The sequence below is a fragment of the Dreissena polymorpha genome, chromosome 4 (assembly GCF_020536995.1).
Source record: "Dreissena polymorpha isolate Duluth1 chromosome 4, UMN_Dpol_1.0, whole genome shotgun sequence".
In the NCBI taxonomy this organism is placed as follows: Eukaryota; Metazoa; Mollusca; class Bivalvia; order Myida; family Dreissenidae; genus Dreissena; species Dreissena polymorpha.
The window spans coordinates 5,252,863-5,275,650 of record NC_068358.1 but is presented as its reverse complement, the minus strand read 5'-3'; the positions used below and the strand labels follow the sequence as shown (position 1 = coordinate 5,275,650).

The 22,788-nt window shown below is 34.7% G+C and overlaps 1 protein-coding gene across 5 annotated transcripts in view; it reads right to left on the bottom strand.

The window, feature by feature from the left end:
• LOC127879077 (CST complex subunit CTC1-like) overlaps nt 1–22,201 on the bottom strand; it is a 43,095-nt gene extending 20,894 nt beyond the window's left edge. For 3 of the 5 annotated variants that reach the window (XM_052425672.1, XM_052425675.1, XM_052425677.1), the window contains exons 1-10: nt 21,926–22,201; nt 18,431–18,528; nt 16,852–16,981; nt 14,169–14,255; nt 11,573–11,761; nt 11,235–11,296; nt 9,636–9,729; nt 4,552–4,623; nt 3,294–3,418; nt 231–369 (exon numbers count right to left, since the gene is read on the bottom strand). In XM_052425672.1, the coding sequence (XP_052281632.1) occupies nt 231–369; nt 3,294–3,418; nt 4,552–4,623; nt 9,636–9,729; nt 11,235–11,296; nt 11,573–11,761; nt 14,169–14,255; nt 16,852–16,981; nt 18,431–18,513 (981 nt within the window). In that variant the 5' untranslated portion in view covers nt 18,514–18,528; nt 21,926–22,201. Of the gene's footprint in view, nt 1–230; nt 370–3,293; nt 3,419–4,551; nt 4,624–9,292; nt 9,383–9,635; nt 9,730–11,234; nt 11,297–11,572; nt 11,762–14,168; nt 14,256–16,851; nt 16,982–18,430; nt 18,529–21,660; nt 21,748–21,925 lie in introns of those variants that run through there. The other 2 variants (XM_052425673.1, XM_052425676.1) reach the window with 2 other exon arrangements.
• Between the last annotated feature and the right edge of the window lie 587 nt (nt 22,202–22,788).

Genomic DNA, 22,788 nt, shown 5'->3' with positions numbered 1-22,788 from the left:
TCGAAGGACTGATGGACAATGCAACTATGTAACATAAAAACACTCAAAGCCGCAATTGAATTTTCTAAAATTTTAACAGAAACAAACTAAGAACTGGTTCGGTTTTGTCAAATAAAGGAAATTCCCTATCATAAACACACTCTATTGTGCCCTAATGTATGTTCAATACATACCAAGGTATCTCTCCTTGTCAGTGGGCAGTAATGCCCTAATGTATGTTCAATACATACCAAGGTTTCTCTCCTTGTCAGTGGGCAGTGATGCAGGCACGTCAGGAACTCATCCAGAACATTCCGGGAGTTGCTGATAAACATGGACCCAATACTGGGTTCAGTCTTCATCAAGTGCAAAAACATCCGGTCTGACAATCTGGTAAGATAGTAAATCTTAGTCATCATAGTCGTCATGATCATGATCATCATCACTTATTCTCCATAATATTAAATTGACTCCGCAATACATTAAGATTTTTTGTGTGACAATTCTATGAAATATGTCATGATCAAATTTAAATCAGATTTGAACTGTTTTTGTTCTGAAGAAAGTTGATTTTTTTTTTGGATAAAATCCTCATTCCCAACCCTGAATAACATTTGCGAGGTCATTGCCCAAAACATATTTTATCCCATTTTCACCGCGACATTGACGGTATAACACGTTGTGGAATATACTTGCTTGTATTCAACACTGTGGAATATACCTGTCGCGTGCACGGACTACTTTTTAAATGACGTCATGCGATATGCGCTAAAATTTGGTCGATATTGTTTGGTTCATTGATCGAATTATAAGGTCACCCATTAGAAGAAAATGTGCATATTTTGCAGAAATATATATATATAACATATTCACCAAAAGAAATGTTGAAATAAAATATAAAATTACACGATTTTTGTTTTGTTATTTTTTTATTTATATTTACTTTACCACTGAATGATTTTTCATAAGAAACACAGTCGACAAAACTTAAGCTTCAAAATTATAAGACCTTCAACCTTTAAATCTAGTCATATGACATAATTTTTCGCCATCCGTATAATGAATCAGCTGATTGATGGCGTCATAAAATGACAAACTTATTGCGTCATTTTCCCCATTTTTTTGACGATTTATTATAAACGCGACTTACTTCACATGTTTTCTACATGTCGAGGGGTGAACGGAAGACTGTTGTAACTCATATTATATTAAGAAGGAGATACTGCAGTTTTCCGTTCAGCCCTCGATGTACTGTATGTCGACATATCTGAATTGTCAATTGATCACATTTTCCTTATTTCGTGTAATGTGCATTGTTTATAACCAAAGCATATACTTTTGACATTTAACTTAAATATTCAGAATGTACAAGCCATACACATATCGCACAGTTCATGAATAATCTGCTATGTTTGCTTTCCTATTTAATTCACGTTAGGCATAGAGCTGTGTAAAGTATAAGATGGTAAAAATAGCCCACACTGGAATTTGGAACGTCCCATTTTGTACACGGGTATTTTCTACTCATTTATCTGTTGTGTACTGGAATGTTTTCCATTCTTTGTGTATTTATATATTAAATTATTTTCTCGTACAATAAGGGCATTTACCATGGATATATAAAACATTGTGCAAGTTTAAACATAATTATGTTTGTATGCAGAAATCTGCAAATTTTGCAACCGAGTTTACCAACGGCTATTATTAGATAAACTGCTCCGGTTCATTTGAACAGCAGTAATGTAGAGTACATGACGTAGCGTGTGACGAAGAAGAAAGTTTATCGCGTTCATAAACTCATTTGAATAAAGTGATAGAATGGCATAAGGGTCTTTATTTAACTATGCTAAAATAATTATTAAAGACCCTAGATGCAATATCGTCAATTATTGAGTTAAATGGATTATTAGATGGATTTTAAAGGATTATTAAAGGTAAGATACTAGTTCTTACGTGTTTTGATTTTTGTTTGTACTTTTGTCGTTCCCTGTTCTTGGGGAAATGATTTTAACATGGGCGCCATGCATCGAATCACACACGGCATACCCATAACATTATATAAAAACACGTTATGCGCGTCCTTAAATTCGTCGTCCGAAGTCGGAAAACGTATTGCCCTGTATTTTGTCAAATAAAGTGTCAGTCGCTGCAATTGTCTCTTTACTCGTCAAAATTGTCAAGGTCTTCCATAGCTAAAGAAACTTCAGCGTACAGTTTATTTAGTATTGACAGACCTGTACAAAGTCGCGCCAGTCAAAAATCATAAAAAGCGACATTTAAAGTTATGGTAGCCAGAACTAGGTCGTCGATGGTGTACATGTATGTTGACATCGACAGCATTTTATCAGGAGCAATCGCCGCCATATTGGATTTTGATAATTTTCTTTTGAAAATAAAATGAATTATAGTAAAGTAAAATCTTCTTTTCGCGGTCGTAATGTGTTAAAATTCGCATACTGCGTAAAATTGAATGTAGGCATATGGTGATATTTTTACTTGTTTTACAGTTTGTGTGTGAATTTTTTAAAGACTATTTTGCGTACCAGAACAAATACATGTATATCACTACGCATGGTTACATTTGTCAGATTTTAAGCGCTTTTATGACTGAATTAAAATTATTGTTAAGGTTATTAGATCTATTTATGTTAAATGTCACGTTGAAAAAATCAAATGGGATAAATAGAATACTAGGATTAGCGTTGAATACAGAGAAGTTTATGTTGCTCGGCTCGAACACCGAAAGCGCTCGCCAAGGCTCGCGCTTCCGGCGTTCTAAGCCTCGCAACATAAACTTCTCTGTATTCAACGCTAACCTAGTATTCTCTATATTAACGCTTATAAATGGGCCTTGCTCAGAGAAAACAGGGTTTCAAGCATGTGCATATAGTGTTGTACCAGATAAGCCTTTGTTTTCCACCTAGGCTATCAAGGGTGACACTTTCCACCTCAAATGGACTTTTGCTAACAGACTCCTTTTAAACAACAAATACAACAAGAGATTTCCAAGCAATATGGTCCCCTACCGGTGAAACTCCACCATTGTCAGTAATTTTTTTTTACATTTGTTGCCATAGCAACCACAATTTTTTGACGTAAGAACAAAATGAATTGACATGCATAATCTCCATATTGCCATCTGTCCAGGTTTCAAGTTTCATGAAAAAATATGAAGATCTTTTTAAGTTATCGCAGGATCCAGAAAAGTGTGATGGACCGACAGACTGACACACAGAGCGCAAACCATAAGTTTCACCGGTAGGGGACAATAAAAACGTAAACAAATCGTCTTTGATTATTTAGAATGATATAACCTTGGCTGAGGAAACTGCTGGTTGAGCATCAGTTTGATTTCACACAAATTCTCCACCTGACTCTGCGACAACAGACTGGCATACAGTGTCTTCTGTAGAGTGATGGATGGCACATCTGTGGAGTCCTAGAGTAAATGACTCACAAAAAACAACGTTGTTCAAGGGATAACTTATCAGCAAAGGTGGTAACCATTTGTCCATTTTGAATTGTATTGAGAAAAAGTTGAAATGATATTGCTCATCATGTAGATGAAGTGTATAAAGTTGAAGTAAATGTGCCAAATGATAATTATGAAAGAAGGTGGCTTGACAAAATAGTACAGTACGTATAATCCAACCAGGCATATAGTTTATTACTATATATGAAAATCTGCCACTTTATAAATTATAATAAATCCTATTGGCAGCTTTGAAGGTAAGCAATGCAAATACTAGTTCACCCTTGATCGTTCACATGTTAAATTGGGCTTGCAAGTTTCCAACCCAGGGGTATGATTTCAACAATCTTTGAAACAGAACACAATCTTAAGTTACATACCAAATATAAATCATATTTAAACATTTCACCCCACATCCCTTGGCAACCCTATTGGACCATAAAGACATACTTTGAAAAACTTAGTAGAGTATCACTATATGATGTACAGGTCAAATATGACACCTTTTGGTCTTTTTGTTTGAGATATTCTTAAATTTTCACTTTTTTAGTCAATACAAAGTATGTGACCCTAGTTTAAACTGACAATTTTTTTATCCAAGCATATGGCCATTTGAAGCTCATTTTGAATTTAACCATGAAAAAAGCCACACCACTTCTTCTTTTGATTGTGAAACGTTATACATTTCATATATTTTGAACAAACATCAATGAATTTATTCAAAAGACAAGAAAAGCTGACAGACCAATCGACATGGTGTTTCCATTATACCGTCTTCAAACTTAGGATGTTTAGGATCATATAAAAACAAAAATTCTAATTCATTCCCCACATAAGATATTTATTTTCTGATATAAATAGTTCACAGTGCATTGCAAAGATAAATTGTGCAAGGCTTAATGGCAGACTTTAAGTATAGTTATTCAATGCCTGAGACATATGTCTTTCATAATTTAAATGCTACATCAACATGTTACTGAAAATAAAATGTAATTAAAAAAAATACAAACAATCTGCTTTATTCACAGATACCCACAATCATTGAAATTTGATACAAATATGCATAATAGCTATTAAATATAATCATAAAAATAAATTACCTCCAGTCTTTCACGTTTACTTGATATCTGTATGGAGCTCAGCGCACAACAGTGTAATAGGAGCTTTGCATGCTGGAAACCATGACACCCCATTAACAGTTATTAAATTGTCATTCAGTGACAATCCTTTAAAAGCATTTATTATTTATATTCACAAATCTATGAAATATGACTATTCAAATATAAATAACATGTCTATTAAAAGGTTTATCAATCCGAAATCTATCTTGTTATTGCTCTGGAAACAAGATCAGATGACAGCAGAAATTAATAAAATAGTCTGAACACTTTTATGTGAACTTAAAATAAGACATACATTTAAGAATTTTTTTATATTTTTTTTAAAGATTCTTTGTATGCAGTTTTAAATGTCGTATTTATTAAGTTTGACAAATTATGTGTAACATAGACACTTGCATATATAATTGAATCTTTAAATTGATTTTACTTGAAAACTGGATGCTACATTAGATTTTTTTTAATCTTTAATGAATGGAATTGTGCCCACAATTCCATGAACAAAGTTTAAATTATACAAAAACAATCACTTAAAATGAAAGTAAAAAAAAATCCACAAATAAAATCAGAACATAAAATAAAAAGTTTTGTTTGAGAAAATTGCCAAAATTATGTCCATTCCCAGTTTGATGTCTAATTCCAGATTCATAAACATAGTTTTCTTTATTATATCATCATCTATTGAAATAACAGCAAAGGTCTTTATTTAAATGCATCAGTGCTTATCTTGAATTGTTAATACCGGTATACAAGCGTACAGCGTATCAGTTACTTAAAGCCAAATCAAATCAGATCAGATATTTCCAACTTGATAATTAGAGGTATGAACATAACTTTATTAAGGCACAGATGTACGAGAGGTAAATAGCACTGAAATAGAAATTAGTGTTTTGTGACAGATATTATGTGAAGAATAAATACAATTTGTAAAATTTACTAGAAAAGTAAATACAAAGAATGTTTCTTTGTAACTGTCATTGTTGTTACACATCACCTGATTGAGCTTTTAGTAAGCAACATATTTACTGTGTGCCGCGCCATGTTGACAGGATCATAATCTGTGAAAATTTATTTTGGAATTCCATCATGTATTTAAAAGAATTAGAAAACTCAAGAACTTCATAATAATCATATATAAGCAATAAGCATAAATTAAAACAGTCGTCTGTGAGACGAGCTACATGATTTTCACTATGACGATAACATGTTACAAACTATTTCAAATCTCAACATGCACAGACAATTATGAGCACCACCCCCCCCCTCCAACACACACGGACAAACAATAGACTTTTTTTGAAAGACATGGTTGTTCATAATCCTCATGTTGCACTTTATAAGTAGACCAAGTTTTATCCTATCATCTCTAATTGTTTTGAACACAGCTTAAAAATCTGTTTTTCAAAGGGAAGACGTGACAGACATGCAAGGGAAACTTTAGTGACCACTTCATTACTTGCCATGCCATTTAAGACTCCCTGAGAGACAAAAGCATAATAACATATAACCTTTTGGGACCTCTCAGTATGTATTAGTTTGTTTGGACAAACAGACATGACAGACCGAGGGGAAACCTTAAGTCCCTTCTGGAAAACAAAAGGAAGACTAAAAATAAACAAGAGCTGTTTCCATCGGAAGACATTTGCCCCCAAAAAACGCTTTTCCGAAACCTAAACGTAAATTTCGAAACCAAAACGCGGACCCTAAGTTCAAGGTCAAAGGACTCAAAATTTGTGTGCCTATGGAAAGGCCTTGTCCATATACACATGCATACTAAATATGAAGGTTACATCTGAAGCAACATAGAAGTTATGACCATTTTTCGAGTGGAAACGCAATTTTTTGATGATTCAAGGGCCCTAACTCAGAAGTGCCTGGGTAAATTTGGCTGATTATCGAACTTGACCTTGATGCTATTGCCTTACATATTTTCATGAAGTTTGTTGAAGATCTGATGACAATTGCTCGAGTTATTGAGCGAAAACGAGAATAAACACAATTTTACAATAATTGAAGGGCCGTAACTCCAGAGTGTCTGGGTCAATTAGGCCGATTGTCAAACTTGACCTAGATGTTATTGCCTTAAATATTTTCATGAAGTTTGGTAAGATCTGATGAGAATTGCTCGAGTTATTGAGCGGAAACGAGAAAAAACCTATTTTACGATGATTCAAGGGCCGCAACTCAAGAGTGTCTAGGTCAATTTGGCCGATTATTGAACTTGACCTAGATGTCATTGCCTTACACATTTTCATTAAGTATGGTGAAGATTTGAGGACAATTGCTTGACTTATTGAGCGGAAACTAATCCGGACAGAAAGACTAACTAATTGACTGACTAACGGTTCTGGGGGCATAAACAAGAGCTGTCAGAGGACATTGCGCTCGACTATTTGAGTGCTTGACAGTATAACGTAAGCCATCATGGATAGGGGGGTATAATGTGGGTGTGTGGTCATTTAATAGATGATCTTTCAAAAAAAAAGAAAAAAAAAAGAAACAAGAGCTGTCACCATAGGATGACTTATGCCCCTAAACCTAAACGCAGATTTGGAAACCTAAACGCAAACCCAAGTTCAAGGTCAAGGTCACAGGGGTAAATTTTTTTGTGCGTAAGGAAAGGCCTTGTCCATATACACATGCATACCAAATATGAAGGTTATATCTCAAGGGACATAGAAGTAATGAGCATTTTTCGAAACCTAAACGCAGATTTCGAAACCTAAACGCCGACCCTAAGTTCAAGGTCAAGGTCACAGGGGTAAAAATTTGTGTGCATATGGAAAGGCCTTGTCCATATACACATGCATACCAAATATGAAGGTTATATTTCAAGGGACATAGAAGTTATGAGAAATTTTTGAAACCTAAACGCAGATTTCGAAACCTAAACGCAGACCCTAAGTTCAAGGTCAAGGTCAAATGGGTAAAAATTGTGTGTGTATGGAAAGGCCTTGTCCATATACACATGCATACCAAATATGAAGGTTATATCTCAAGGGACATAGAAGTTATGAGCATTTTTCGAAACCTAAACACAGATTAAGAAATCTAAACGCTGACCCTAAGTTCAACGTCAAGGTCACAGGGTCAAAGATTTTGTGCGTATGGAAAGGCCTTGTCCATATACACATGCTTACCAAATATGAAGGTTACATCTCAAGGGACATAGATGTTATGAGCATATTTCGAAACCTAAACGCAAAGTGTGATGGATAGACGGACAGACCGACGAACTGACAGTCCGATCACTATATGCACTCCTACCGGGGGCATAATTATTATTTTGTGTGTGTGTGGGGGAGGGGGGGGGGGGGGGGATTCTGGGGTTGGGCATGGGGGATGGTTTGGGTGGAGTCCATTGTGGTATGTCAGGTAAGTGTTGCTTTGTCAAAGTATGAATCAAATGTGATCATAAAAAAAGAAGTTATGGCAATTTAAACAAAATTTATTAATTTGACCTTGAGAGTCAAAGTCATTCAAAGGTCACGGTCAAATTCAACATGCCAGGTACAGTAACATCATGATAGTAAGAAAGTATTTGCAGTTTGAAAGCAATAGCCTTAATACTTTAGAAGTAAAGTGGATCTAAACACAAAATTAAAAAATATATTCAAAGTTACAAAGACAAAAAGGGCCATAATTCCGTTAAAAAGCCAACCAAAAATTATGCAACTTGCCCTGTACAGTCCCCTTACAATAGTTAGCGAGTTTTAAGTCTAAAAAGCAATAGCTATGATACTTTAGGAGTAAAATGGACCAAAACACAAAACTTAACCAATTGTTCAATATCTAAGTATAAAGGGGCCATAATTCTGTCAAAATGCTTGATACAGTTGTCTGCTCTTGTTTATAGGTTGGGGTCATGTTGGTAAAGAAGTATGCAAAATATAAAAGCAATATGTCAAGGGACATAGGAAATATTTGAGGTGGTACAAAACTTAAACATAGACTTATCAATAATATGCATATTGTAAGTGAAAAAAGGGCCAAAATTCTTACAAATGCTTGATACAGTTGCCTGCTCTTGTTTATAGGTTAGGGTCATGTTAGATAAGAAGTATGCAAAATATTAAAGCAATATGTCCAGGGACATAGAAAATATTTGAGGTGGTACGCAAACTTTAACATAGAAAATCTAAGTGAAAAAAGGGCCATAATTTTACAAAATGCTTGATACAATCTGCTCTTGTTTATAGGTTGGGGTTATGTTGGTAAAGAAGTATTCAAAATATAAAAGCAATATGTCAAGGGACATATTTGGGGTGGTACGCAAACTTTAACATTCCAACGCTCACAGGAACGGGAACGCCGTGGTGAGTAGGATTGCTTTACTATATATATTTCATATATAATAGTCGAGCTAAAAATGTTGCATACCTTCTTGAAGAGTTGGTGATAGGCATTCTAATTGAGATATGTTGCATACCTTCGTGTTGAGTTGGTGATGTGCATTCTTAATGTGGCATGTTGCATACCTTTGTGTTGAGTTCGTGATGTGCATTCTGCATGAGGTATTTTGCATACCTTTGTGTTGAGTTCGTGATGTGCATTCTGCATGAGGTATGTTGCATACCTTCGTGTTGTGTTGATGATGTGCATTCTGAATGAGGTATGTTGCATACCTTTGTGTTGTGTTGGTGATGTGCATTGTGCATGAGGTATGTTGCATACCTTTGTGTTGAGTTGGTGATGTGCATTCTGCATGAGGTATGTTGCATACCTTTGTGTTGAGTTGGTGATGTGCATTCTGCATGAGGTATGTTGCATACCTTCGTGTTGTGTTGGTGATGTGCATTCTGCATGAGGTATGTTGCATACCTTCGTGTTGTGTTGGTGATGTGCATTCTGCATGAGGTATGTTGCATACCTTCGTGTTGTGTTGGTGATGTGCATTCTGCATGAGGTATGTTGCATACCTTCGTGTTGTGTTGATGATGTGTATTCTGCATTAGGTATGTTGCATACCTTCGTGTTGTGTTGGTGATGTGCATTCTGCATGAGGTATGTTGCATACCTTCGTGTTGTGTTGGTGATGTGCATTCTGAATGAGGTATGTTGCATACCTTTGTGTTGAGTTGGTGATGTGCATTGTGAATAAGAAGTTCATCTCCAACCCGAGGTCTGGGAGCAGCAGGGGGGCACTGACTCATGAATAACCTACAACAACGATTCCAGCCTCATTCTGGGGAAAATGTACGTTAAGTATCGTCCCAGATGAGCCTGTGCAATCATCATAACTAATCAGGGACAACACTTTCCGCTTTTATGGTATCTTTTTTTTTAAGGAAGTTTCTTCCTAGTTAAAAATCCCAGTTAGGAGGAAAATGTCATCCGATATTACACAGGCTAAACTCGGACAACACTTAACACACATGTCATCCGATATTACACAGGCTAATCTCGGACAACACTTAACCCTTTGCATGCTGGGAAATTTGTCGTCTGCTAAAATGTCGTCTGCTGAATTTCTAATAATAGCATTTTCTTTGATTTTTTTTCAAAGAATACTTTCAGAATAGCAAACAGTTTGGACCTCAGTTTTCATAGAACAAGGCTCATACTTTCAAAAGGCCAGTTTTAAATTGTCAATTTTTTTTTTCATTGTCACTTAAGTTCTGCATTATGATTCTGTAATTAACCCTCTGGATTTGTTTGTTATTTTCCAATACACCAGGTTAGAAGATAAATATGAGCCCAGCTCTGTAAGGGGGTTTAATGCATGTGCGTAAATGTTTTCTCCCCAGATTAGGGTCGATAAGGGCTAGTAAGGGTTGATACTTTGCGCCTTAACTGGATTTTTGCTAAGAAGAAACTTTTTCTTTAAACAGAAAATATCAACAAAGCGGAAAGTGTCGTCCCTGATGAAGCTGTGCCGACTGCACAGGCTAATCTGAGACAACAATCTAAGCGCATGCATTTAACCCCTTTTCGCATAGAGCACAGCTCATAAGTTAATATTCATGTCTAAACTTTTGGCAATTTTAAGTTGCCAAAATTCGTTATCTTTATTGTGAAACAATTACATACATGAATGGTGAATGCCTTACAGTTAATCAATAACAAAATTATGATGTCAATCTTTCGCATGAAAGTCAACAATATTATGTTCTACAAAAATTACATCAATAAAAGGGGAATTTGTATGCCAGCTGGAGAACATATGTTAAGGCTTTGAGCATGTTACAATTACAGCTGATATTCACTTTGTCTTGTAATAAGAAATGAATAGACTTCTTATGCCTGTAAACTGTGATAATGCAAGGAATATTTTTTTCCAGCAGCGTATTCACCAATGAAATGGCAAAATATCTTTTCAATTCTGAATTAAACAATCAATGTATTCAAAGTTAAACTTATCTAGACTTGATCTCAATTTTGAAATTTGCACATTTTCACATAAAAATCTTTTCACACAAGTGTACACCAACTCAAGGAATTTGCAACATTTCCTGAAAATTCTAATTAGCCTCAAACAAAACATACTAACTCAAACAACATACATACCCGGTACATTAAAAATGCGGTAATGGAAAAAGGAAAGTTGACAGGAGATCTATTACGGTAATAATATGCATGTGAATGCTATTTTTATGTCACCAACTTACAGTATTCATTTATCAAATTATCTACGCATACCAATCATGTTACACCAGTATTCATACCTCACTGCATTGTCTAACTCATATATTCGGAATGATACGTCAAGAACTTGTGTTACTGTGCCCTGTAAGAATAGCAGATGTAAACAAGAGTCTGTTAGGGAAAACAATTTATAAAGAAAAGAATAAATTAAGACGAATAAATGTGTACCAGTATATGTGAAAGATACAGGCCTGCACACACACGCAAACACAAACGTGTCATAAATTAATTAAAGATATAAAAAAATAACACAAACTGATTTTTAACTTAAGCACAAAATCATACACATAAATTAGGAAAATAGATACATGTACTCGAATAAATATGTATTTTCTTGTCATGTTGATCAATGGGTTACCTTATAAGAAAACAGATCTAAATTCTCAATGGGAGCAGGTATATTCTTGAACTCAGTGTTCCTGAAGGATGGTTTGGAGTGCTTTTGAAGCCATTCTTCAGCAGATATGATTGCAAAGTCCACATCGTGTCTTATATACATTTTGCTGCCTTCATCAACTGCATATAGTTCATGTTGATGATTGCCTCCCTGTGGAATGAATGTGACACATCACTGCTACTTGGAACTACTTACAGAAAGTAAAAGTAAGGATGGCCTCCCTGCAGAATGGATGGGATACACCACGGCTACTTGAAACTACTTACAGATAGTTATAGGAAGGACTGCCTCCCTACAGAATGGATATGACACATCATGGCTACTTTAAACTACTTATAGAAAGTAATAAGAACAGTGTGCCCCATGCTCTAGGAAAACAGGGCTTAATGCAGATCGCCAAGATAATAAGGGACCACACACTCCACCTTAACTGGATATTATTTTTGAAGAGATTTCCTTCAAACAAAAAATTCCACAAAAGCAAAAGCAGACCCATCTCTAACAATACTTTACGCGCATTTATTTAGCCTTGTTTTTCCTGAATATGACTCATATGTTGATGCTTATAACAACGTGAACAACACATATGGATTCCTCATATCTTGAATGAAACGCCTCCAGAATCTAAGAAAAAACTTAACTTACTGTATTAATAATCTCAATCAAATATTTATATATGGTACTTGTCAGTGTGGTAAAGGGTAAATTATTTCGGTTAACTATCAGTGTAATTAAGTAAACATAGTTATGTTTTGATTCTCTCACAATCTCTTAAAAGTTGAGAAAATATAATTGATAAGCTCACGTAATATTTTGATAAGTTAATAACCTGAGTTATTTATAAATTTACATATATATGTTCTTTTTATAGCTGTTCTGCTGATTCACCCAAAGGTCTTAATAACAAGCAAATTCGAATGGTGCTTTTTATTTACCAAACCATTGATGTGTACATGCTTATAATAAAATTATCAGCATTTCGAAATAATCTGTGTCTCTTATCTACATAAATGCATAACAAAAATGTTGTTCCAGGTAATATAAATCACAGGAGGGAAGCCCAAAGTATTATTATTTTTATATATATTATTTTATATATATATAAAAGTTTTGTCCGGACGCTCTTTGCACCCTAAAGAAACACACTCAACCATATGGAATAATGTTCGTCACGCAAAAAACTAATTGCAAAACAGGCTTTAAATAAAACTTTACAAAAAACTAGCAAAATAACACAATACATGTACTGATTGTCAAAGTTGACATTTGACGTGAATTGTTCAAGCTTGAATGCATAATAACAATGGATGAACTTCCGAATCAAGCGCGTTCGGGCGAGTTTACATAATCACAAAAACAGGTGGCGGAAAAAGCAAAGAAGATCACAGAAATTGTAGATCAATTATTAGCTATAAAATATTTACTTGGATGAGTTCAATTGTCTAAGAATTTTTCTATCTACAAAACAGCATTTTTTGTTATAAACATGACACTTTGCCTTTAAAGATAATATTTCCATGAAACATATCATATGTACATGTATCATTTCTACACAAATTATATTGCAAAAGGCAAACTATTATGAATTACTTAAAAAAGTTAAGTAACTGTACACTTGAATTACATTACAAGACAGTTAAATGTGAACGTGTAGACATTAAATATTCTTGATTTATTTAGAGACAGAAGTCGAGACAAAATTAATTAAGTCTAATATGGTCAGATTACAAATAAATCAAAACACATAATTCTGGATTTTTTTTATATAAATGTTTATATCCATAGATCCATAATTATACTGAGGTAGTCCTATTTTGCAGCATGCTACTTATTTAACAAACATTTATGATTTTGTAAATAGAGCCTTGTTCTTGGAATACTGGACTTAATGCTTGTGCGTAAAGTGCAGGATCTCTCAGATAAGCCTGTGCAGATAACACAGGCTAATTAGAGACTACACTTCCAGCTTTTATGGCATTTTTATTATTTGAAGAAAGTTCTTCTAAAAACAAGAGCACCGCATAATGGGTGCAAACGCTTGGCTGCGCAAGCTTGTCGGATTGATTTTTTTAGAGGTCACAGTGACATTGACCTTTGACCTAGTGACTCAAAACAGGGTGTGTCATGTAGAACTCATCAAGGTGCATCTACATATGAAGTTTCAAAGTTGTAGGTGGAAGCACTTTGATTTTAGAGCCAATGTTAAGGTTTTAGCACGACACCTACGGCGGACGGCGGACGACGAGCTGGCTATGACAATACCTCAGGTTTTCTCCGAAATTAGCCGAGCTAAAAATTAGTTTAAGTAGAAAAATTCCATAACAGCAGCAAGTGTTGCCCCTGATTAGCCTGTGCAAACTGCACAGGCTAATCTGGAAAGACACTTCACAAGCATATTTTAGCCAAGTGTTTCCAGAACACCACTCAATACATGTCAATGTAGTAAACTTTTATAGCACGGTTAGTATTGTCTAATGAGTTGTAGTCCACAGATGTAAATTCAACACAGGCAGCTTATGAAGGAAGATTAGGCACTTACATTTAATTAAACAATTACCTTTTGCAATGAAGTTGGAATGAGTTTGGTGTAGACATGCTCATGGCCAATCTGGATTTCATCATGCCATCGTAAACAGGTGCTTTTCTGTCGATAAAATGGGAGGTTTGCATCTATCATTGCTCAGCAATGCAGGGAAAACCTTGCTTAATGCATGCGCTTTAAGAGTAATACCAGAATAGCAAAGGATGACACTTTCCGTTCTTTTGAAACTTTTCTTTAAGTTGAAGTCTTTAATAAGCAAAAATGAAGTCAACTCAGAAACTGTGGTCCAAGATTAGCTGATTGCACTGGCTAATCTGGGAAGACTCTCGACCCACATCAATTAAGCCTAGTTTTCCCACAAAATGGCTAATTAGTTTTTCCTAAACCTGCATCATTCTATAGTTAATAGTTCAGTATGCACATATATGTTATACTTGCAATCAAGACACTGAAAAATCAAATGCATTTTTAATCACAACTGAAGAAACTGATAATTGCACATTTTGTGATTGTACTCAGCATTACAGTTTTTGCACAACTCAAATTGAGTAACAAATTGATTATTCTGTGACTGACAGAGGTATAGAGGATATTTGTTCATGTCAGTGTAAGATCTTTTGTTAATTCACGAGTGATAATAGAAAGTATATTTTCACGAGTGGCGCAGCCACAAGTGAAAATATTATTTTTCTATTATCACGAGTGAAATAACAAACAATCTTACACTGACATGAACAAATTTTCTGTTTCTTTTATGCCCCTTTTTCAAGAAAATAACTAACAACTGTTTCCCTTTCGTAGAAAAGTTACCCTTTCTCAGAGTTTCTCCCGTTGCGTGCCTCAATTCATATCAAAACACAAAATGACGTCATTAGTGTGACAAAATGACATCATTATACCACCAAAATTCTCCAATTAAACTCTTTTAAATTGTAAATAAACAGTGAAAAGCATAAAATAAAAAGAAAATTTGTTGGATTCAGTGGAATGTCGATTTTAATTCACTCGTGATCATAGAAAATATACATACAATTATTTATAATAAACTAAAAATAGAAAAAGGAGTTCCGAAAAAAATTGTTCTTTTCACCGGTGAAAAGAACAATTTGTTTATTTTCACTGCTGTTATTTCACTGCAGAAATGTCATATTTTATCATTGGGTATAAAAGAAACATGATTTTTAACAGGTAAGACAAATATATGATCGAATCACAAAGTATGATTCAATTTTTGTCCACAATGACAAATATTTACCAACATACCATTTGGCATTTAAACTAAAACAGACACAATTTACTCAAAAAATACAATTAATATAAAATTATGAATATTAAGTACCAACTCATTTCTATGATAATTATCATAATTCCGGAGCGATAGGATTAAAATGTCAAGAAAATGGTAGTTTGCTATCAGACCTGATGGCAAAAATGTCACATTTGCGACATACATGTACACTTGGGCCAATAATCATTCCCTTCAGATATAAAGAAATCCGTTTTTTTCTATATGTCTTGCAATTTCCCTTTGGATTAAATAAGCCACTAGGAATGAGCAGATTATAGATGAAAACTAACACATTATCTTGCAGATCTGGGAAAATAGGGTTTACAGGCTTACAGACCTTTTCCTGGATATCTACCGGTCGGTTGAACACCAATTCCCAAAGTCAAATGTTAAAAAAAAACAGTTTGCAAAAAAGTCCATTTTTTAAAGAAGTGTTTTGTGATTATTATACCGCAATTTTATTTTAATTTTAAATAGGAAAATGCATAAATATAATTTATATGACTTCTTCCTTAAACTTTTAAATAAGTATAAAGAGTTATATTAAATTAGTTTTTCCTAAACTAGTAGTCTTTTTTGCGAAAAAATAACCCAACCCCCATAAAGCATTTTGTCCAAAATGACTTAAAGGGATCTTTTCACGGTTTGGTAAATTGACAAAATTGAAAAAAGTTGTTTCAGATGCTCAAATTTTCGTTTTAGTTATGATATTTGTGAGGAAACAGTATTACTGAACATTTCCCATAGTCCAATATAGCCATTTTATGTATCTTTTGAAGATTTTAAAACCTAAAAATTATAATGCGTTGCAACGCGAAAGGATTAAATAATTTGGAGAGTTCTGTTGTTGTCGTTTAAATTTACGAAACTACGAAGATTGCTAATATAAGGTATAAAATACTTATACTGCGTATGCCCGCCAGAATAGCCGAGAGGGCTAATGCGTTTTTACTTCAGACTAACTCCAGGACTCCGGGGGTCACTGGTTCGAGCCCTGGTACCGGCTACTTTTTTTTCCTTTTTTAAAATTTTATTCTTGATTTTTTACTGGAGCTTTTAAGATCCAATGTTCACATTTACCAATATAAAGCATTTAATGACAAACTTCAAAATCTGTGAAAAGGTCCCTTTAATGCTTGCCAACAAAGTTTTGTCCCACATGAGCCTCTGCAGTCTGCACAGGCTAATCAGGGACAAACTTTTTTCTGCCTAAACTGGATTTTTTTGTAAGGAGATGCTTTCTTTAAATAAAAAAAAACAATAAATGTCGTCCCTGATTAGCCTTTACAAACTGCACTGGCTAATCGGAGACAACACTTGACACACATGCAGTAAACCCTCTTTTCCTAAAGCGAGGCTTATTCATACTAAACTACTGTTTGATGAAGCAGTGAGTGACGCTGATCTAACCTTCACAATGATGTTTATTCCACACTCTAACTTGATTAGGAAGAGTTTCGTCCCCTTTATATCAATCATCTCACTCCTAGTCTGCAGCACCCCACACAAATTAACAGCAGTCCCTCGACTCAGGCATGATCTGACAACAGAACAGGCAATTATGACAGTATTATGTGATGTGGTTTCAAATGAACGCTGGCAACAGTTGCAAAATAATAGATATAACAACATTAACACTTTCATGCTCAGGAGGAAATGGCTACATGCAAACTGCATAAACCAGAGCAGCCTGCCAGTAACTTGCAGTCTGTTCAGGTTTAATGCTTTTTGGTGCTCATCAGAATCTAAGGGTTGGACAAACTTTTAAACTTTATTCTGGAAAGGAAAGATTTTTTAATGAGATTTTCTTAGGGACTACACACATGCTTATCTAAGCAGGAAAGGGTTTACTAGAAAGCCATTCTTTTGATAAATATATTGATTTTTACTTAAACGGTACTGGTACTATCATAATGTGAACAAAAAAGGGGGTTAATAATCCAGTATTTGAAAAGATATTTGTGTGAAAACGCAATTTTCATATCAAATAGCTATTGTTTGTATTCCATAAATGCATAAAAATATTATCTATGAAATATATCAAATAAATTAATAACTATGTTCACTTTAACTGCAATAATATTTGGGTCAGTGAAGCCATTGCATAAATTTAATATGGATTGAACTTACAGTTCTTTTCCTTCAATTTTATGGCAAAAGGGCACAAACCTACAATTGGCAATAGTGCTGCAAAAATACGCAAAAAAACGTATTGCAATATATTGTCAATTCCAAAAACCCGTATTGCAATATATTGCTAACTTTTACCAGAATTATAACTCGCCAGCTAGTCACCAAAACCAACTTAATTACATGAATATAACCTTTGTATTGTTTGTTAAGGTTCTAGTTATATCCAAATGGCAATTCTAGCCTTTTGTACAAAATGCTTTACAAACACAGTTAACTCTTTTATTGGTATGACATGCAAAAGCAGATCTTAAGGACTCCCATGTAACAACGCTAGTCCGTATAATAGACTTTTGAGAATGCTATTTTTACGTAACAATTTATTTTTACTAAACACTGATTTGTTTTGTTTATCTTGATAACATTATTTCGGATGGCTTTTCTGGACGAATTGTGGATGAATTTTTGTAGAATTTTCGTACCGGTATGATGAAAATCGTATCGCAATACAATATGTGGATTGCGTATTGCGATATATAGCGATATACAGGTATATTGTTGCAGCACTAATTGGCAAGGAGTTCAATCATTTGCTTTAGGCGCAAGGACCTACAATTGACAAGTTCAATCTCAAGTGTTTGTGCCTTTATTCATGTGCACATCACTTCAGACATAAAACAAGCTCAAAGTGATAATATTTGGAATTTCAGGCTAAAATATTACCATGCACTTAAACCTGGTGACAAGCCAGCTTTAAAACATTCTTAATGGTGATAAAAATCAGAAAATGATTGGATAATACACCTATTGATATCTAATAAAAGTACTGACAGTATATAACAAATTTTCAATAACTCACCTGTTTCTTAAGATTTGCCATGCATCTTTACATCCGACAACATCACAAATATGAGTTCTTTCAACTGCCACTCGACCAGCCATCTTTCACAATATTTTCTGAAACACTTTTGAAATTATTTATTTATTTACAAAAATATATGCCTGTTAATAAAGTCTTTAATTATATAAAAGAACACATCAAGTGTAAAAGCATTGATAGGTTTATATCTCATTTTAATGTTTATTGAAAAGCCACAAGTGCTGAACAAAGTTTTCTTCTGGGCAAAGTGTTAATCACGTACATGTAGTTCTTAATTTTTACATTTTAGTTACCATGATTGAACTTTAACCTTGTACATAGTTCTTTCTAGTGACATTTATCCAATCTTGCATAATACTTATTTAAGTTGTTTGAACATTCATCCATGCTGGAAAATCATAATTTATTTTCAGGACAAGGGACAAAATTGTCACAAAACCAGGTTTTCATTGTGAAAAAAAAAATCTGATAAAGGGAGAAAACTCAAACTGAACTTTTGAAATGACCAAAAAAAATTAACCCCCTTTGTAAGTTTTTTTTTTTTTAAATCTATTTTTAGTCGTGGCGACCTTGACATTGGAGATATTGACGTGATTCTTTCGTGGGACACACCGTCCCATGATGGTGAACAAATGTGCCAAATGATTTTAAAATCTCACAATGAATGACATAGTTATGGCCAGGACAAGCTCATTTATGGCCATTTTTGACCTTTGAACTCAAAGTGTGACCTTGACGTTGGAGATATCGACGTAATTATTTCGCGCGACACACCGTCCAATGATGGTGAACAAATGTGCCAAATGATTTTAAAATCTGACGATGAACGACATAGTTATGGCTCGGACAAGCTAATTTATGGCCATTTTTGACATTTGAACTCAAAGTGTGACCTTGACCTTGGAGATATCGACGTAATTATTTCGCGCGACACACCGTCCAATGATGGTGAACAAATGTGCCAAATGATTTTAAAATCTGACAATGAACGACATAGTTATGGCCCGGACAAGCTTATTCCGCCAGCCAGCCAGCCCGCCAGCCAGCCAGCCCGCCCGCATTCGCCAATCTAATAACCAGTTTTTTCCTTCGGAAAACCTGGTTAAAAAAGTGCCAAAAATAGATTAATTATATCTTGAGATCTGATATTGACTATTTACAGCATTCTTGATTTTCCAGCTTGGTTATTCGAAAATAAATCAATGATACACATGGATAAAATATAAACATGAATATTTCTGACGGGTAATTTTTACCAGTTGACCTTAAATTTTGAACTTGGCCATAGGGATATTGAGTTCTTTCACATTTAGTCATCATCTCAGTTTCATAGTGCAGAACACTTCCAGCAAGGAATGTAACATACAGTACACTCCACGCGTTTTCCCAAAAAAACGCGCTCCCTCCGCGGGTTTTTTTCTGCTAGCGAGTGTTCACGCGGCGTTGGAAGAGCGAGGTGAACTCGATAAAACGCTCGGCGTTAAGCCGCCTTCGCTAATTCCAGCGGCGTGTATTACTTTAGGCTAGTCGGTAAATGCAGACACTTTCCGTTCTTTTCAGTGATCGCCGCGCAACGCTGCGTTAGCAGTGTGCTACTGGGCATGCCAAAAAATAAAAACATTGTTATAATAAATTGTTTAAATACTGTAGTACATGTATAAAAAAGATAATTGTATAGAAAATTAATATGTATAAAAAATATGTTTTTTAATTCACAGGTACGTCTACAACATGAATTAGTCTAATATAATACATTTGACAAATTAATATTTAAATCATAACACATATGACACAAGAATACATGTTCCGTAAAATTTCCAAATGAGAATAATAATTCGTAATCCGAAACACACTACGATTTTTAATTGTTAACACGACGTTTACAAATGCTTCCAATATACAGTCATGTATATTTCCCGACAAAAGCGCGCGAAAATTATGCTGCAATGTACAAGGTCAAGGTACAATGTATACTCCTGCAAAGCGTGCGTGTATTGATTTTTTTATACAAACTTTGTAGCGCAGAGAACATTTAATTTTGTTGATTTCGGTTAAAAGTTTCCTTGGTATTTATTAACGAAATTATATCGCGAATAAGTTGATATTTCCTCTAAAATAATTTCAAATCGAACACGCAGAATCTTTATCGTTACGGTATTTTAGTAGAGTAATTATTTAAACACAAATTGTATAGTAAACTGATTAAAGAAGACATCTGGGCGGAACTGGATTTTAAGTGTTTGACGTTATGAAAACACGCAAAGCTTGTCTACTGACCTATTGTGTAGACTGCTGTCTGCTGTGTTTTGACAAAAGGGATTAACATGTGTGAATGTCACTCTGCCGATTTGGTCCATAATTACTGGTAAACATTGTTTAGAATGTCAACGCAACAAGAATACAACTGTGAATATTAAATGCAATTATCAACTCAATAGTTACCACCTTTTAGCAATCAATGGAATAACCTACATACCAACAAAGAGAAAATCAATGCATTAGCGAGCAGAGAATTGAACCATTCCTTAGCATTCGTTGAACGTGTTTACTTGAGTAAGTTATGCCTGTAGACAGGAAGCGGCTTTTCTTTGATTACGTCAAACTGTCAATTCACACAGATTTGCGAGATTTTTAGGGTCCTTGGTCATTTGTATAGAAAATCACCTGCTAACATGAAAACTTTGGTTTAAATTATCAAAATAAAAACAATGTTGCAAACTGTGTTTATATTAATTGGTAAGTATTAGTTAAAGGACGACGTTTTGTGTGTCGTAAATAAACAAGTTTTCTATACAACAACAACTACTTCTACAACCACGTCGGGATCGATCTATCTTGGTTGTTTTTTTAATTGTAAATATTATACTACATGTACATGTATGTACTTAGAATAAATGTAAATTTATTTGAAAATCAGGAAGTCAAACAAAATTAAATTGATCGTTATCTCGTAAAACGCGGAGTTTCCCCCGCGTTGCAAACGCCAAGGGCTGCCGCGTCGGCTTATCAGTTTTGCCGATCGTTAACCGCCGCGTCCAAAATCATGCAAACGCAGCGTATAGCGGGATTTTCTTAATCTCCCTCCAGGTTGAAACCCGCGGAGTATGGAGGGAAATTGGGGAAAACGCGTGGAGTGTACTGTACTTCAATTTCAATCCTTGATTTATAAAAAAATATAGGTGTAGGATTTATTCTTTCTTAAATTTTACCTTTGATTTTGACCTTGATTGCAAAACTGACTTTGGAAATGAAGGCAGGTTTCTTGCATAAGATTCTCCGTAACTTGTCTAGTAAATAGTCAATTAAGTGATACTAATCATTAGTCTAATGATATTTTGCTTAAACAAACATCTCTTCAGGTGTGGACCAGTCTGAGTCATGTTTTATAAATTTCATTTCGTAGATTATTTCCCGTGTAAATCATGCTTATATTTTATTGCAAAAGTAAAAGTAGTAAATTAAAACAACAGTTACCTTAGTTAAGTTAATTGAATCTTGGAGAGCAAATAATTAACATGCTATTTGTAGAACACCTTCAGGCTTCACATCATTCTCGACAAACTGACCAAATATCATGATCATCATCATCCGAGTTGACCAAATCAGGTAGGTGTTGACGTTTAAATTTCTTACGAACCGAGTCTGACTATTTAGCGATAACTCTGATCAACATCACATGACTATACACGTAAATAAAGCGCAAAAACTGAGAAGATACTTTATTTGTATTTCCCTGCATTTCATGTCAATTTTCTTTCTAAGGGAGATAATACTTTGTACGTAAAACATCGGTTAATACACACTATTAAGGGACAGACAGACGCAAAGCGACTACAACAGACTTACAGAGATTTGAAGGCTGGGAGCAGGACTGGGCTATGGCTAGCGGTTCGACGCATAATCCCAAGAAACTAGGTTCTCGCTTGGAGATTGCACATGACTTCCAGAATCCAAGTTCACATTTGAAAACCAAGGCGCTCTGGTAACTAAGAACCTAGGTTCTCAGAATGAGAACCTTGGTTCTCATGAAAAACCGAGTTTATTGGGATTATGCGTCGAACCGATTGCCATAGGTTCTCATGAGAACCTATGTTTTCAGAATTACGCGTTGGATGGCGTAAACTTGTTCGTTTGGAATACGGGACACATATTATTCAGGGCGCATGATCAATGGGGTTCACATATGATTACACACGAGCTGGACAGAACGAAAACACGCCGCCAAGTACTTTATTTTTGCAGATATCTCAAGTTATGGAAATATGTTTGCAAAATCTTTAGTGCATAAGTTTTCTTGCAGTGTGGGCCGATATCTTAAGATTGAATAATACATTAAT